The sequence below is a fragment of the Carcharodon carcharias genome, chromosome 17 (genome assembly GCF_017639515.1).
Source record: "Carcharodon carcharias isolate sCarCar2 chromosome 17, sCarCar2.pri, whole genome shotgun sequence".
Taxonomy (NCBI): domain Eukaryota; kingdom Metazoa; phylum Chordata; class Chondrichthyes; order Lamniformes; family Lamnidae; genus Carcharodon; species Carcharodon carcharias.
The window spans coordinates 92,147,475-92,161,954 of record NC_054483.1 but is presented as its reverse complement, the minus strand read 5'-3'; the positions used below and the strand labels follow the sequence as shown (position 1 = coordinate 92,161,954).

The 14,480-nt window shown below is 45.3% G+C and overlaps 1 protein-coding gene across 1 annotated transcript in view; it reads right to left on the bottom strand.

Moving 5' to 3' along the window:
• The window catches only part of LOC121289836 (adhesion G protein-coupled receptor A3), a 553,143-nt gene that overhangs the window by 331,317 nt on the left and 207,346 nt on the right, over nt 1-14,480 (bottom strand). The window contains exon 3 of the mRNA XM_041209725.1: nt 6,449-6,520. Within this exon, the coding sequence (XP_041065659.1) occupies nt 6,449-6,520 (72 nt within the window). The remainder of the gene's footprint in view (nt 1-6,448; nt 6,521-14,480) is intronic.

The following is a 14,480-nucleotide window of genomic DNA, read 5'->3' as shown; positions in this document are numbered from 1 at the left end:
CCGCTGTCCTCTCACAGGCTGACACCATGTGTGATCCCACCACTGCCACTCCACCAGTGTCCTTGCTGCTGCCTTTCAGCCAGACTGCTACCGCACATACCAAGATAGTGCAGTCAGGACCAGGACTTCTAGGCCCAGAGCTATTCCAGGAGGTCCTGCAAGGCAATCTGTAGTCTCCCTCACTGAAAGTCCGCCAGCCTTCCTCCACCCATGCTGCAGCCACTGGTGTGATACTGCATAAGTGCACTAGGACATGGAAAAGCACACACAACATGGGCAATAATGGAAATCATAAGGGTCAATAGTTGATTTTTGTATATAGGAGAGTTTGTTGGGTAAAGTTGGTATGGAATGGTTGTTCTGTGGTTCTTTATATCTCCATATTATATCCAAGGGGACACTGCGATGGTCTGTAACAGAGATGTAGGTAAGGTTTAAGTTTGTTGCACAAAGCAGATTTGAGGTTAAGTTCTCAGGAACCAGAGTTGAATGTAGCAATCACAGACAGCCCAACCGGAATGACTCCTTACTTCTTCTTCCACCTGCTCCTGGACAGCTCACCGTAACCGTAGTGTAAGGAACATACCTTTTTATTTTTCTTTATTTCTGTGGGGCTGCAGTTTTAAAAATTGGACTGTGGCTTTAAAAACTGCCATGGCTGCAGTTGAAAGACATGTTCACTGGAACAGGATTTGGAATATACAATGTTGCTATCTCCTGGAATGGAATGTGCCAGGTTGGACAAAATGGTACCGGAAAGGGGTTCTGAGCTAAGGGGAACTGCCTAGCAACAACATTTTAATTGGCTCCTAATCAAGCGACCAAGGCTTTGTGTGATAGCAGAGAGATCCTAACCTGCAAAGAGAACACACCTGAAACCTCTCTCTCCTGTGTGTGTAAGATTCCAGTAAATCTACAAGGCTAGCTAGCTGGCTTTCTCTTCAAATCTTTGTAACCTGTCTCTCTGAAAAACCCCCTATCAAGAGGAAAAGGGGAAAATCACCAGTAGAGACATTGAAAAGCAAGTTTTCAACCAGTAAACTACAGATTGAAAGTGCTGGGAGACCATCTCATGTCATTAACAATGAACTGCAAGGAATTTCAGAAGACAGCAATCAAAATCAACCCATCTAATCCCGTATTCCGGATTGGTGTTATTGAACTGTTTGATCTCACCCTTAAAATCCATGCGTTGTATGTCTTATGTGTGTGTATGCGTTTATGTATAGGGGATAAGAAGGGGTAGAGTTTAAGTTATAGAGTTAATAGTTAATAGTCCATATTTCTTTCTTTTGCCACTGGTTATTTGTTTAATAAACAGTTATTTACTTGTTACGTTTATCAGCCTGGTGCTCTTATTCTGTTAACCTAAATCAAACAATTAGGTAGAATTGAGCAATTTCATGGTCTAATCAAACTTCTTACATTTGCCTTGGCTTGGGGAGCAGTGGGGCTTGATATTACAGCGCACTATCCCCAGTGAGTCATGACAATGGTGGCAACAGCTGTGCCCCCATAATGCCCAATTTGTGGAGGATACAGCAGGCCACCACAAATCCGAAACCCACTCCGATCAGTATGAGAGGGCTCCTGCACAGCAATTAAGGCAGTGGGGTTATTGCTTCAGCTGGGGTTATGCTCCTACAATCCACACTAAAATGTTTCAGGTGGCAGCATGGCTCTCATTGTACTCATGCTGGCCATGAGTGCAATTGCGGAGTGGAGTCACAAGCCAGGTGTAAAGCAGGTGGTCCATGTGGCCCAGCATTCAGCCTCAGGTTTGACATGGTGGCTGAAAGAATGAGGACATATCAGACTGCCACAGAATTAAACATCAAGACTGCTGTCAGGATAGTGAGCATTCACTTGCATGATGTGCTGAGCATGGTCGCACCCCAACTGCCCATTCAGTGAACGTTAATCTTTGCCATTGCAGTACATCTCAGCAGTGAGAAGCAACATCCGCAAAGCCACGTTTGTGCAGTCGATGGCATCCAGCACCATTGGGGAAACCCATTATTCTGGCTAAGTCACACGTAAGCTCCACCCACCTGCTTCTCTCTGTTCAGGGAGAATATAATGAACTCCCTTCTCCCGGCATAAAATGCATTTGGCATCTTTCTGATGCAGCAGTGAAACAGCTGGGAGACCTTGCACTTGCCAGTTACAGTGGAGATAAGAAATAGAATAGGAAAGAGGTGGTGATTTATGCTAACAGTAGTTACACTGCAGGATAGGGTATAAATCAAGAAATAATGGGGGCTTGTAAGAAAGGTACCGCAATAATCACGGGCAACTTTAATCTTTATATAGAAGGATGAATCAAATTGGTAAAAGTCACTTTGGGGAATTAATAATGGGAAACAAGGAAATGACAGAGACTCGGAACAAATATTTTGTACATATCTTCACAATACAAGATGATAGCATAGTGGCAATGTCACTAGTCTAGTAATCCTTGAGACCTAGGCTAATGCTTCTGTTCCAGGAACATGTGTTCAAACCCCACCATGGCAACTGGTAGAGTTTAAAATCAATTAATAAATCTGGAATTGATAGTCTTAGTGACTGTGAAAATTGTTGTTAAAAACCCAAATCGTTCATTTATGCCCTTTGGGAAAGGAAATCTACTATCCTTACCCAGTCTGGCCTACATGTGGACTCCCCTGAACGGCGATGATGGGCTGCTGCTACTATAACTTCAAAGTGGTGAGGCCTTTAAACCATGAAAAGTGTGAACACTTACTTTTTAAAGTTTTCTCGCCTCCATGACTCAACCTCGATATTGTCTTCGCCTGTCTGCAGTTGGCCTGACTCAGACAGCTGCAGAACGCCGGCTCCCGAGAAAATTCCAAAAGATTGCCGAGTCGGGCTTTTAGCAATACCTTAACAAATTTAATTGACCTATTTCAGAGCGCAGGCAAATTCAGAGGCCTCCGAATTGTTCCAGCCCCCAGCCCTCACAAAATTCAGCAACATCAGAAACTGAGGTGGGATGTCCAGTCGCATGGCGTCGTCTTATGAGGAAAGGCTGGGCATGTTGGGCCTGCGCTCATCGGAGTTTCGAAGAATGCAAAGTGATCTTATTGAAACAGATAAGAGTCTGAGGGAGTTTGACAGAGTAGATGCTGAACGGATTTTTCCTCCCGTGGGGAATCTAGAACTGGTGGGGCAGCTTCAGTATAAGGGGTCTTCCATCCAGATGGAGATAAGGAGAAATTTCTTCTCTCAGATGGTTAGTAACCTTTGGAATTCTCTGCCCCAGAGGGAGGTGGCGGTAGGGTCACTGAATATATTCCAGGGTAAGTGAGACAGAGTTTTGATCTACAAGTGAGTCATGAGTTATGGGGGGGCAGGTAGGAGTTGAAGCCACACTCAGATCAGTTATGATCTCGTGGGGCCTACTCCAGCTATGTTCTAGGATGGGAAGAATATAACTTTGAGTACTTGAAATGTGCCATGGACAACTCCACAGATTACATTAATGACACTTCTTACTGACCCACTGGGAATGTTAGTTGAACAATGCAAAGTGGATTCCATTCCCAGGCAGCTTTTCTTCATTCCTGAAAACAGCTATGATGAGTTGCATAAACTGGACCCCAGGGCAAATTTCGATGCAAACGTCACTCAATGTGACTGAAACTCACCAAGCTGCACAATGCGGGAATTTGTGCGAATTCTCTTGTTGCTAGTGGCTGTTGCCAAGTTGCTGAAAGTACAATCCCCACTCTGCTATCACACATGTCCTATTCTTTGTAACTACAAGTAGTCCATGGGGATTCCGCATTTAAAAAAAATCCTGAAATGCTGTGCAGTATGAATACAAATACTTTTAATACTAAAGATAGGCTGCTTTGAACAGCTTCGTGCAGAATAACTTTTGCAAAAGGCTCAATGAAAATATTTGATTTTCTTTCCATTTTGCCTTCTGAATGGTTCTCATAGTGAGCATAAAAAGAATTGCTGCTATGTTTGTGCATTTTTGTATCCACGTTTGCATGAATCAATTTGAGCCCGACAGAACTGATATCATAAGATATGGAAAATCCACATTAAGATATTATAAAAAATATTAAGAAATTAATTTTCAGGCTAATCAGCTTTAGCAAGGTTTTATCTAAGTGCAACAACCAGTACAACTGAAACGTTTTACTCACTGAGGAATGTAAACACGCAGCCACCGTACATGAAGTACGTGTGCACAATCTGCATTCTGACTTTCCCTCACAGCAGACCACCCACTATATGATCTAGTCAGTCCTTTCTCCACTGGAATTTATTAGAAAGTAAATAGGTGTCAACTTACGACACAAACGCTACATAGGCCTGGATTTTCACTCCCAGGACTGGAGTACAGAGTCAGGAGAGTTCCGGCTCCATCAACCCGACTCCTGAGAAACTGTCCCAGAGGTTTTGGGTTCCATTGAAGGGTGGAGGAGGGGGGAGTTGAGAGCAGGGTGTAATGGGAGTCAGGCCTTACTGCTCCCAGAAACAGTTCGGAAGCAGCACAGCAACAGCCAGGTACAGAGCGGGCTTGGTGAGTGGCTGGCCTCAGTGATCCAGCACTTCAACCCAGCCACAAAAATAAAAAAAAAAATAAACGGCCCTCTCACTCTCTGACTCTCACGCCCACACACTCCCCATGACCCATTCATGCCAACCCATGCCACCACATGTCTCCCTTCCGACTCCCTATAGCCCTTTATAGCCCTATGCCAACCTAATCCCACCCCCCCCAACCACCCCACATTTCCTTTTCACCCTCCATGTCAATTCACCCAGTATCCACCATGGGAAGGCTTCAGGACCCATGCTAGAATAAATAAAATAAAGTTCTAAGTGTCTATTGATAAATTTACTATTTTTGAAAAAAGAGTTCTCGTTGATAAGAACCCATTCACTACATTTAATTTCATTCAACTACTTAAGCCCTTGTAATAATAGCATTTGTATTCACAGCCCCACATCAAATTTATTAGCACTTGGAACTATCAATTAAACTATGAACTGACAGGCACCCATTGTGATAATGATAGGTTGTAAAATCAGTCATGTAGCAGAAATTCTATAGTGATAACCCTCTGGCTTATGTTAACAAATAGAGTGAAATAGCAAGCACTGTTTTTTAAAAACTGCAGGCTGTTTTTTTAATCTAAAGGTCCTGGAGATTTAAATCCCCTAACAACATAATAGTTCTAATGAGCTTGACTGCTCCCTTGACAGTTCCCTTGATAATTCGAATGATCTTGACAGTTCCTCTGAGTTTATCTACTTTCTAAGCACATTCATGTTTACTTTAAACAATCCCAAAGGGCAACTTACTTCTCCCAAAGGTCACCTATCTCTCCCAAATGTGCCCCTAGACCTATTCTCTCCAAAGAACTCTGCCATCTTTAGATTTTCTCCTAATAAGTCAAAAGTGTATAAGTCGTATTTTGGTCAGCCCGCTAGCCAAAACTGGATCTGTTTGAAGGCAGCTGCACCTTAAGCTGTCCCCAATTTTCCCCTGAGAAAAGAGTGGTGGCTGAGGTTGGGGGCTGGGACTTCCAGGTTCGGACCTCCAGCACCATTTTTGCTACGACAGACAACCTCTCCATCTGCGCAAAAATTCAGACCATAATCTTCACAGCATACAATCACTAAAGGTCAGAAACTTTTAGAAAAGAGCGTGCAGCAAAAGGAAGTAATTTGGAATTTAAAACAATTGCAAGACTTTTTTATTTTGCTCACTCTCAATCCATGTCGCTGAAGGGGACTCTTCATAAAGTCTAACTCTTGAAACATGCCCAAGTGAAACTTACAAAATTTCTTCTGATCTTGAAGTCTAAATCCCCTCAAATGAATTCATTTTAAAAGATACGAAGCGAAAACAGACTTCTGAACAGGTGCTAAAGCCTTTAAACTAAAAATAAAAGGAAACGAATTTAATCTCTCAAGCTGTGAAACTGAAGACAGTTTAATATACTTTCACCCAAGGGGTTGCTTCTGATACATGCCACCAGCAGTTTATTGCTGCAGCAAGGATGCGAATATTTGAAGACTGAGCAAGAATGACTTCCACACCCAACCGCCAACTAGCCCAACCCCAAACATGTTAGCCAACCAAAATATTTCATTTGCTCTGGAAAATTTACAATGAACATGCTAAAACTAAAAACCGTGTTTTCTCAGATTTTTATCTAGAAATACTGTCAATTTATTTTTTTTTATAAAAAAGAACATTTTCCTTTGTTTGCTTCCCTGTATATACGCCAATAAAATTAACATTGAACAACTTGACGTGAAGTGAGCTGTGTCCAAACATATCAATTACTGTAAGCGTAAAAATGCAATATTCCTCATCAGAAACTTGTGTTTTGTTACCCCTTAGCTTACCCAAAGTCCCGTAACAGGACTTTAATTAATGTGACAGGACCTAGGCAATTCAAATAGAATGAATACTTACAGTCGCTTCAGTTCTGGAAGCCCGTAGAGAGCCCCAGGCTCAATGTTGCTAATCAAGTTATTCTTCAAATCCCTAGAGAGACCAAAGGAGAATGAAAAATTAATTATAGGTTGATGAGCTGTTTTCTTAACATAATGAGTGAAATATGGTGGTTAAAATTAAATGCTGTGTGTTTGTTTTCACTGCAGCAAGGAAGAATTTGCTTTGTGGCTTCTTTATGAACTCAGAGATTAAAAAAAACAAGTTCTTAAAAATATTCACTGTGTTTTGTATTATATATTTACAGTACAGCAGCCAATTTGATACACTGCAGTTAATACTAGGGATAAGCATTTGAACTTGGGATTCAGCTCTGACAAGCAAAGAATTAAGGCCAAAGGCAAAGCAGTGAAACCAATGGCCACAGCAACACCAATACTCAACCACCTAATACAGAATATCAATGCTGGACTAGTTGGAATTGAATGGGCGCTCACATCCAGGCTGCCATAAACTATTGGTGCAGTTTGGATAGATTGACATACCTTGGGGCAGTTTCCACCATTTAAGGCGCTATATAATTGTAAGTTGTTGTTGTTACCATGCATACCATAGTCAGCTGTTATGGATCAGGTACACGCACTTCACTGGAGAGAGCCAAATGCACCTGCCACTAGACACCCAGGCACAGGAAGTATGGCCCTTCAGTGTGATGCTTCCTCGCAGCATCATGAAACAACCTACCAAGCTTTATAAAGCTCCACTTTGAAAACTAGAGAAATAAACCACATAAAAGGAAATGTTTCGTTGGGGAGAAAGGTTAAATGACTTGGTTCTGAACCAGCTAAGTATCATTTCTGCTGCTGTCACATGCCAGGAATTTTCAGTTGGCGGGCGGGCTCAGCGGGAGCGGGCAGGAACCCAACCACCGCCCGCAGTAGGGTGCGCACCACAATTTTAGGTGGGCGAGCCCATTAAAGCCCGCCCAGCGTAACTCGCAGCTCCCGAGATCTGCGGAAGGGGCGGGCAATGGCGGGAGGCTGGGATCAATGGCGACCCGGCAGCCTATTCATAAAAGGCGCAGGCAGCCATCCTAAGGCTGCCACTGAGTTTGGTCGTCTGCAACGGGCAACATCGTCAGTGAGCAGGCCAGGCGGGAGGGCAGATCGGTGGGGCAGTCGGATGAGTACCTCGCTGCCCGCCTCGAGGGGGTGGCATCATGCTGGGACATCCTTGTCCCAAGGATGGGAGGAGGAGGCCGCCCCCCCCCCGCCCCCCGGCCACTTTACCAAATGTGCCTGGGAGGAGGCGGCATCACGGGTCAGCTCACAGGATGCGGTGAGACGCATATGGGTGGAGTGCCGCAAGCGCTTTAATAACCTCCTGCAATTGGGAAAGGTGAGTACCGTGTTGGAATAGGCCACTTAGTACTGCAGTTAGGTTGCCCTCACATCCTCTGCACCTCAGAATTTTGTTAGTTTATTCATCCATTCACAGGATGTGGGTTTCGCTGGGTGGGCCAGCGTTTATTGCCCATCCCTAGTTGCCTGTGAGAAGGTGGTGGTGAGCTGCCTTCTTGAACCGATGCAGCCTATGTGGTGTAGGTACACCCACATTGCTGTTAGGGAGGGAGTTGCAGGATTTTGACCCTGTGACAGTGAAGGAATGGCGATATATTTCCAAGTTAGGATGCTGAGTGACTTGGAGGGGAACTTCCAGCGGATAGTGTTCCCATCTATCTGCTGCCCTTGTCCTTCTAGGTGGCAGTGGTCATGGGTTTGGAAGTTCTTTAGAGTGTGAATGGCAAATTTCATGGAGCAACGTCTGGGCAAGGGGGTGAGCCCTGGCTGCTTGGAATGAGTGTATTGTGGCTCTAGGGTCACAAAGCAGATGAGCCCTGCAAGGTTTTCCTCAGGTGGTATTGGCCAGGCTGCAATGGCAATGCAGGTATAGGGTGGACTAATCAATGCTCCTCTCTCCTTTCAGGAGAAGACAACCCACAATAATGCAGAGTGACTGTGGACTGGTGGAGGACAGTCCCATCTTCCAATCCTCACCAAATACCAGCTGGAGGCAGTGCAGCTGGAGAGGCGCCATACACCTAGATCACCTGGCCGCAGTGAGGTTGGGGTGCCACAGGGAGGTAAGAGAGCAGTGCACTGAGATCACAATGTCTACCATTGCAACCATTCCACTGTTGACTGTATATTGCTTTCAGTCTCCAACATGGAATCCCCATTGATAATAGAAAGACGAGTGCATCCTGATCCAGATGCCAGGCTTGCACATTAACAATATAACTACTTCAACTAATCAAATTTCCTTGTTCTTCCTTTCAGCCTCACCAAAGCATGCCCGGACTCAGGAGCCTGAGGGACTGCCGCTAACCCCTGAGGGTACAGGTGATATGAACGCACCAGCGTCAAACCCTCTCAGCCAGGCCGGCACCAGTGCAGATACCAGCACCTCGGTGGAAATAAGATCATTGGCTAGTATCTCGGTGCACAGCAGTGAGGGCACAGCAGCGGAAGCAGAGTGCCCAGGGTACCAGCAGTTGGAGGAAAACTGGGGACCAGGAACATGCTCAGTCAATGGCTGATGATGAGCCTCTGGAGTTGTCCCTGAGGCAGCAGATGCTGGAAGTCCAGCAGGGTGTGTGGGAGGATCTAGTGGAGATACATGAGGGAATGCGTGCCATGGTCTCTGTGATGGAGGAGTCCATGCAGAGCATCAGTAATGTAATGCCTAATGGCCAAGTGCACTGCCTCCTCCATTGAGAGAGTGGTGACTCTCATGGAGAGGCTCCTCCAGGAGCTGAATCAGGGCTTCCTGAAGATGCGCTTGGACCTGCAGCCCTCACAATGGCAATGACCTCAGCTGGTCACTGTCAGTGTGGGAGATGGATTGGGCACCCAGTATCCCAGCTAGGTGCCCATCCATCAATGGTGAGCAGGAAGGTCCAAAGTGACCTAACGTTGGCACACGAGCTGCCTGTTGTCTCTGCGGGTTCCTCTCAGGGCGCTCTGGATGATGGCAGCAGTTCCTCCGCCCCTCTGCCAGTGACCATGGCATCTGATGAGGCTGTGGCGACTGGGGAGATGCCAGCCGTGCCACTGGCCACCCCCTCACAGGCGGGGCTGGCACAGGCTCCACCGGCCAGAGGACGGCCGTCAAGGTTATTAAGGCCAACAGGACAGCAGAGTGAACAGGCTGTCACCAATGCCGGTGCCAGCGAGGGGGGAGCACCTAGACACAGCTCCCGCAAACTTAAACGTAAAGTACCTTAGGCACAACACGAGTTTATCACCAGTGGTTTTCTTTTGTCCCACTTTTAAGTTACTGCTAATTTGGTGTGATGTTCAACACCTTTTCATTTAGTTTGATTTCTGTCTGCCAAGCCAAGGTGCAAATCATTAAATACTCAACAAGCCTCTGGGTTCTTCATTAGTTCTGCAGGTGAAGGGGAACCCATGATGTTATGAGTGACTTGTTTGTCATGAGCTTTATTGAGATGGCAAATAGTTCATGTTGTTGACCAAGCAAATGTTGCTCTCAGGTAGCAAGTATGGAGCCTGCAACCCTGGCATATGCTGGTGGTTCATCTTTGGTAGGCTAGCGGGAGGAGCGATGGGTCAAACCCTCCCAGGTGTCCCTGCCTCCCTGGAGGTTGCCCAGGTCAGGGTCTATCCCCTCAGCATTCTCCTGACCGTGCTCGTCCTCAGACTCACTACTGGATTCATCATCTGCTGCCAGAGCAGCTGCGTCCTGATCTTTTTCCTCCACAGCGACCCCCCTTTCCAGCGCCAGATTGTGGAGAGCGCAGCATGCAACCACTATCAGCGACACATGATCTTGGGGGTACTGGAGTGCACCCCTGAGTGGTCCAGGCATCGGAAGCGCATCTTGAGAAGACCGATGATTCTCTACCAGCACCCTTGTGGAGGTGTGGCTCCTATTGTACCGCTGCTCAGCTTCTGTTCTTGGATGGTGGAGAGGCGTCATGAGCCACCTTCTGAGGGGATAGCCCTTGTCACCCAGCAGCCACCCATCCAGCTGGGCTGGAGCACTGAAGAGCCTCGGCACCTGGGAGTGTCTGAGGATGTAGGCGTCGTGGGAGCTGTACCTTGCACAGACTTGTAGAATCTGCATCCTGTGATCACACATTATCTGCACGTTCATGGAGTGGAAGCCCTTCCTGTTGACGAAGGCACCGGGCTCACCTGCTGGCACCTTGATGGCCACATGTGTACAGTCTCTAGCACCCTGGACATGGGGGAAGCCAGCAATGGCCGCGAAGTCTCTGACTCACTGTGTCTGGCTTGCCTGGTCCTTGCGGTAGTGAATGAAAGTCAATGCATGCCTGAACAGAGCGTCTGTCACCAGCTTGATACAACTATGGACAGCTGACTGGGATACTCCACAAAGATCACCCACCAACCCCTGGAAAGAGCCGGGGGAATAGAAGTTGAGGGGCACTGTGACCTTCAGCGCCACTGGCATGGGGTGTCCACCAACACAGTCGGAGCTGATCTCTGGGCTCATTATCTGAAGATGGAGGTCATGGTCTCCCTTAAGAGACAGAGTCTCCTTCGGTATTGCACCTCAGACACAGCTGCATAGCCGAAGTAGCTGCTTCGCTGCCTGTATACCCTGGCAGCAGGACAGTGGCGTCTTCTGTGGCCCCTTCCACCTTCGACTTCCTCTTGGCCCTGCGCCCCTCGTGCCTGTGCCTGTCCTCCTACAGGTGGCTCCCTTGGAGGCTGAATATGGACTCCTGCAACCACCACCCCCCACCACCCCTCCTTCTGGCCCTCTCTTCCTCCTCAGGAGGTGCCTCCAGCCGAGACCACAATCCCCATTCCCAGGGTAAGGGAAGACTGTCTGACACCTGGAAGGCCCCAAGTGTTATAACTCCTCAAGAGTCCTGAACTGAAGCCTGTTATTTCTGTCAAAGCAGCTCTGAAGCGAAACAAAGTTACCCTGTTCACACAAGCAAGTAGCAGTAAGTAGTAAACTAAAGTTCTAACAACTCACATTAGTGAGCCCACTCACCCCTCTTATCCTGCCCGTGGATGAGGTTTTTAAAACTGTGGCCTATTCGCTTGCCCATTGCACCAATGTGAAGCACTGAAAATCACACAGGCTGCGAAAAATCATTGCCAATTGCTGCCTCAAGGGCCTTAACTGGCCCGTTAATTAATGGGGGGTGCGCCTCCGAACTGATAGTGCCCGCCTTCCGAAATATTGTAATGGCGCGCGGTGACATCGAAGCGCATGCCCAACACCATTGAGCGTCATTTTACATGTATGCGTGTCGGGCTCGCCTCCGCAAGCCAACTGTGAAATTCTGTCCATAATGGCACACAAAGGTCACATGTTCTTTTTTATAACACTGCTGAAAAGTTTGTTACTTTACTGATGATGTAACTACATTGCATGTTTGCAAACCAGACATTTGTTTGAAATTTTACAGGGATAATGATACACCTTCCAAACTGCTTTAGAATTCACTCCATCCATGGGAATCACTTTAACATTGCACTCTTGTTTTTATCAGTCAACAACGATGAAGATTTCCTTAATCACAGAATAATCCTCTCTCCACCCCCTCCCCGCACCATTGTATACCATTTATTACTAGCAACCTCCACTGGATTCCCTTATAAACATAGCTGTAGTTTTTTTTAATGGATTCACATTTTTTAGATGACCTGTTTGATGGCAACACATTGAAAAACTATAAAATTTATTTTTGCACAAGGAAAATATGCATGTTAATGATTCAAGTACTCAACAGACATGAAATTATAGCATAAAATAATGTGTATGAACAATTAATGCATTCAATTTAAACTGCTCTCTCTGTTATTTTAACAGAAGTGATAATTCACTTATTTTGACCAAGTTAATACTTCACATAAAATAGCAGAAAAGAAATTCAAATAAGGTATTAGTTGATGATGCCTGTTATTCCACAGTCTAATTTCAAGATCACTGGCTCCTTAATGTTAAGCTAACTATGTAATGTGATGTGTTAATTTGCATGGCTATAAGTGTTTATATGTATATTACTATCGTATGTGGCCTAGCTCTCTGCCTGGCAAAGTAAAATCTGTAACATCTGAATCAGTGTTTTTAAACTTGGTAATACATTGCCTTGCCTTCATCATCTCTGGGTCAAAATCATGGAACTCCTTACCCAATAGCACTGTAGGTTGTCACATGGCTGTGCCCCTGTATTTTTGAATATATGACATTTTAACTTTCAACTGACTGGAAATTTTGCAGTTTGAACTGAGACAGAACAAACCGATTGAAACACAAGGCCATATTCCAAGGTGAAGGTGAAGACCAAACAAATCAGCCTCAGGGGAGTGTGAAGAGATAGACATTTCCTATAATCCAGACACCCATCAAAGCTCATAACTGTCAACGGAAGAGAAGATTAAGGAAATCTTCATCGCTGTTCACTGATAAAAACAAGAGTGCAATGTTAAAGTGGTCCTCATTGATGGAGTGAATTCTAAAGCAGTTTGGAAGGTGTATCAGTACCCCAGTAAAAATGCAAAGTACTGCATATTGAAACAATGGCTGTCACAAACAGACACACCCTTAGGAATACACAATGCGTGAAATATTTCAAGGCAAGACTGCCCAGCCACTAGAGAGAGATTGCAAATGACACAGGCATTGTCAAGAAAGTCTTTAGCAGAGGAAATAGGCTAAAGGCTGCTCTCTCTCTCTTTTTGAATAAGTACGTCACCCGGTTCGAGAAGTCAACTCTACCAGAAGCCTATCAGTAAACCAAGATCTCAGCCAGGATTTTCTGGTCCCGCTCATGACAGGTCCCCCTGCAGGCTGGAATGGGAAACTTGGAGAGCAAGCCAAAATTCCGGTCGCAGGTGGGGCCGAAAAATCCCGGCCCTTATAATAATTGCAACATCCTCTGCACCCAACCATACACAAAAAAAAAACAGCTAACCTAAATCGGCCGTAGCACTTAAAATCTATGCCTCAAGGACAATCAAAGGACCCACCTTAACCCTAAAATAAAAGCAAAATACTGCGGACTCTGGAAACCTGAAGCAAAAACAGAAAATGCTGGAAAAACTCAGCAGATCTAACGGCATCTGTGGAGAGAAAAACAGCATCTGTGGAGAGAAAAAAACAGAGTTAACATTTCGAGTCCATATGAATCTTCTTCAGAGCAGAAGAAGAGTCAAGCGGACTCGAAACGTTAACTTTGTTTTATATCTCTCCATAGATGCCGTTAGACCTGCTGAGTTTTTCCAGCATTTTCTGTTTTTGTGACACTTAACCATATATTCTCATCTTTTTTATTGGACTCTAATTCCCCTTATTTCATGTGTGTGTGTGTGTGTGTATGTGTGTGTGTACGTGTGCACATGTACGCGTGTGCGGGTGTGTGTCCAAATGATTACATGAGTGCCAAATGTTTGATGTTGCATCTTCATTATTTTTTCTAGGGGTTAATTGTTAATAAATTTGCTCTTCATTTGACTCAAGAATACCTTGTTTGATTGGCTCCTTCTTGCTCGCAGTTTAAATAGTTAAATACGTTGTGACTTGGAGAAGGCATATCCTCATGAAAAATAAACTTAAACCTTTGTTGTGACCAACGAGGAGATTTAACAGAGGCAAACCAGTTCACCCCTTCTCACCTGATCATAACAAAATGTGTCTATTCCATTCTCACTGCAATGGCTCAAGGTGGCATTTCTCATTGGCAATGAAAACTGGCCTTTCCTGCGATGCTTGCATCCCATAAATAAATAAAAAGGGACTGCAGAGGACTTCTTGTTTAGAATCAAAAGCTTCAGGGAGTTTGTTGCGTCAGTATGATTAGATGTTACAGTTGAATCCATCAATACAATGGCCAAATAAAAGCTTCTGCAAGTTCAGCTAGTGCAGTGTATGGTTGCAGTATGATATGATATTCATTCAACCCCTAGACTCAAGCAGACAATACTGCAATGTAGTCGATCTTTCTCAGATAAGAACCAAGAAACATGTTTAAAGAACAGCTATTTTT